The 536-nt window shown below is 37.1% G+C and overlaps 1 protein-coding gene across 1 annotated transcript; it reads left to right on the top strand.

The window, feature by feature from the left end:
* VICG_02239 (uncharacterized protein) lies at positions 1-536 on the top strand (the record flags this gene model as incomplete). Its single annotated transcript, XM_007605621.1, has 1 exon — positions 1-536. A coding segment is annotated over one exon (536 nt), but the record flags the coding sequence as incomplete, so codon positions are not given.

The raw sequence follows: 536 nt of genomic DNA, 5'->3' as shown, positions 1-536 counted from the left end.
TCAAGCAAAATTAACAACAAGTCCATGTGTGTTTGTTTTGTATTCGATTTTGATGAATTGTTTGACTATTCTGGATTTTCTGAGTGTGTATTTTTCACTTCCCAAGCAGAAAATGCAAATAAAATACCACTTTCTGACGCTGTCACAGAATCGCAATTTGAATTCTGCAGCAGCCTTCTTCAAAAGACTGGAATTCTCAGTTCCGATGAAGCTATTGTTTTGAACAGGCTGTTCACACTTGCAAATTTTCGAACATATCTTTCGATAGACGAAGCAAAAAGGCTGTCTTTAATCCTTGACAAATCCATGTGTGATATAACACCATTTTCCTTTCTAAAATTGAAAGAAGTGTCTTGTGGGAATCTTCTGCTTCCCTTTATTTGTACCCGGCAGCTTTTAGACCATGTTCTAACTTCAATCAAAAATGCACTCGAACTGTCAAATTTATTTATCAGGTGTGTGCTTCCTACAATTACTTTTTCAGCAGGAGGATTTATGAGCAAAGAGGTTAGGGCTGAGATGTCCTTTCCTGGGTT

The sequence above is a fragment of the Vittaforma corneae genome (genome assembly GCF_000231115.1).
Source record: "Vittaforma corneae ATCC 50505 unplaced genomic scaffold supercont1.205, whole genome shotgun sequence".
Taxonomy (NCBI): Eukaryota; Fungi; Microsporidia; family Nosematidae; genus Vittaforma; species Vittaforma corneae.
The sequence above is the reverse complement of the archived record's forward strand: the minus strand, read 5'-3'. Positions and strand labels throughout refer to the sequence as shown.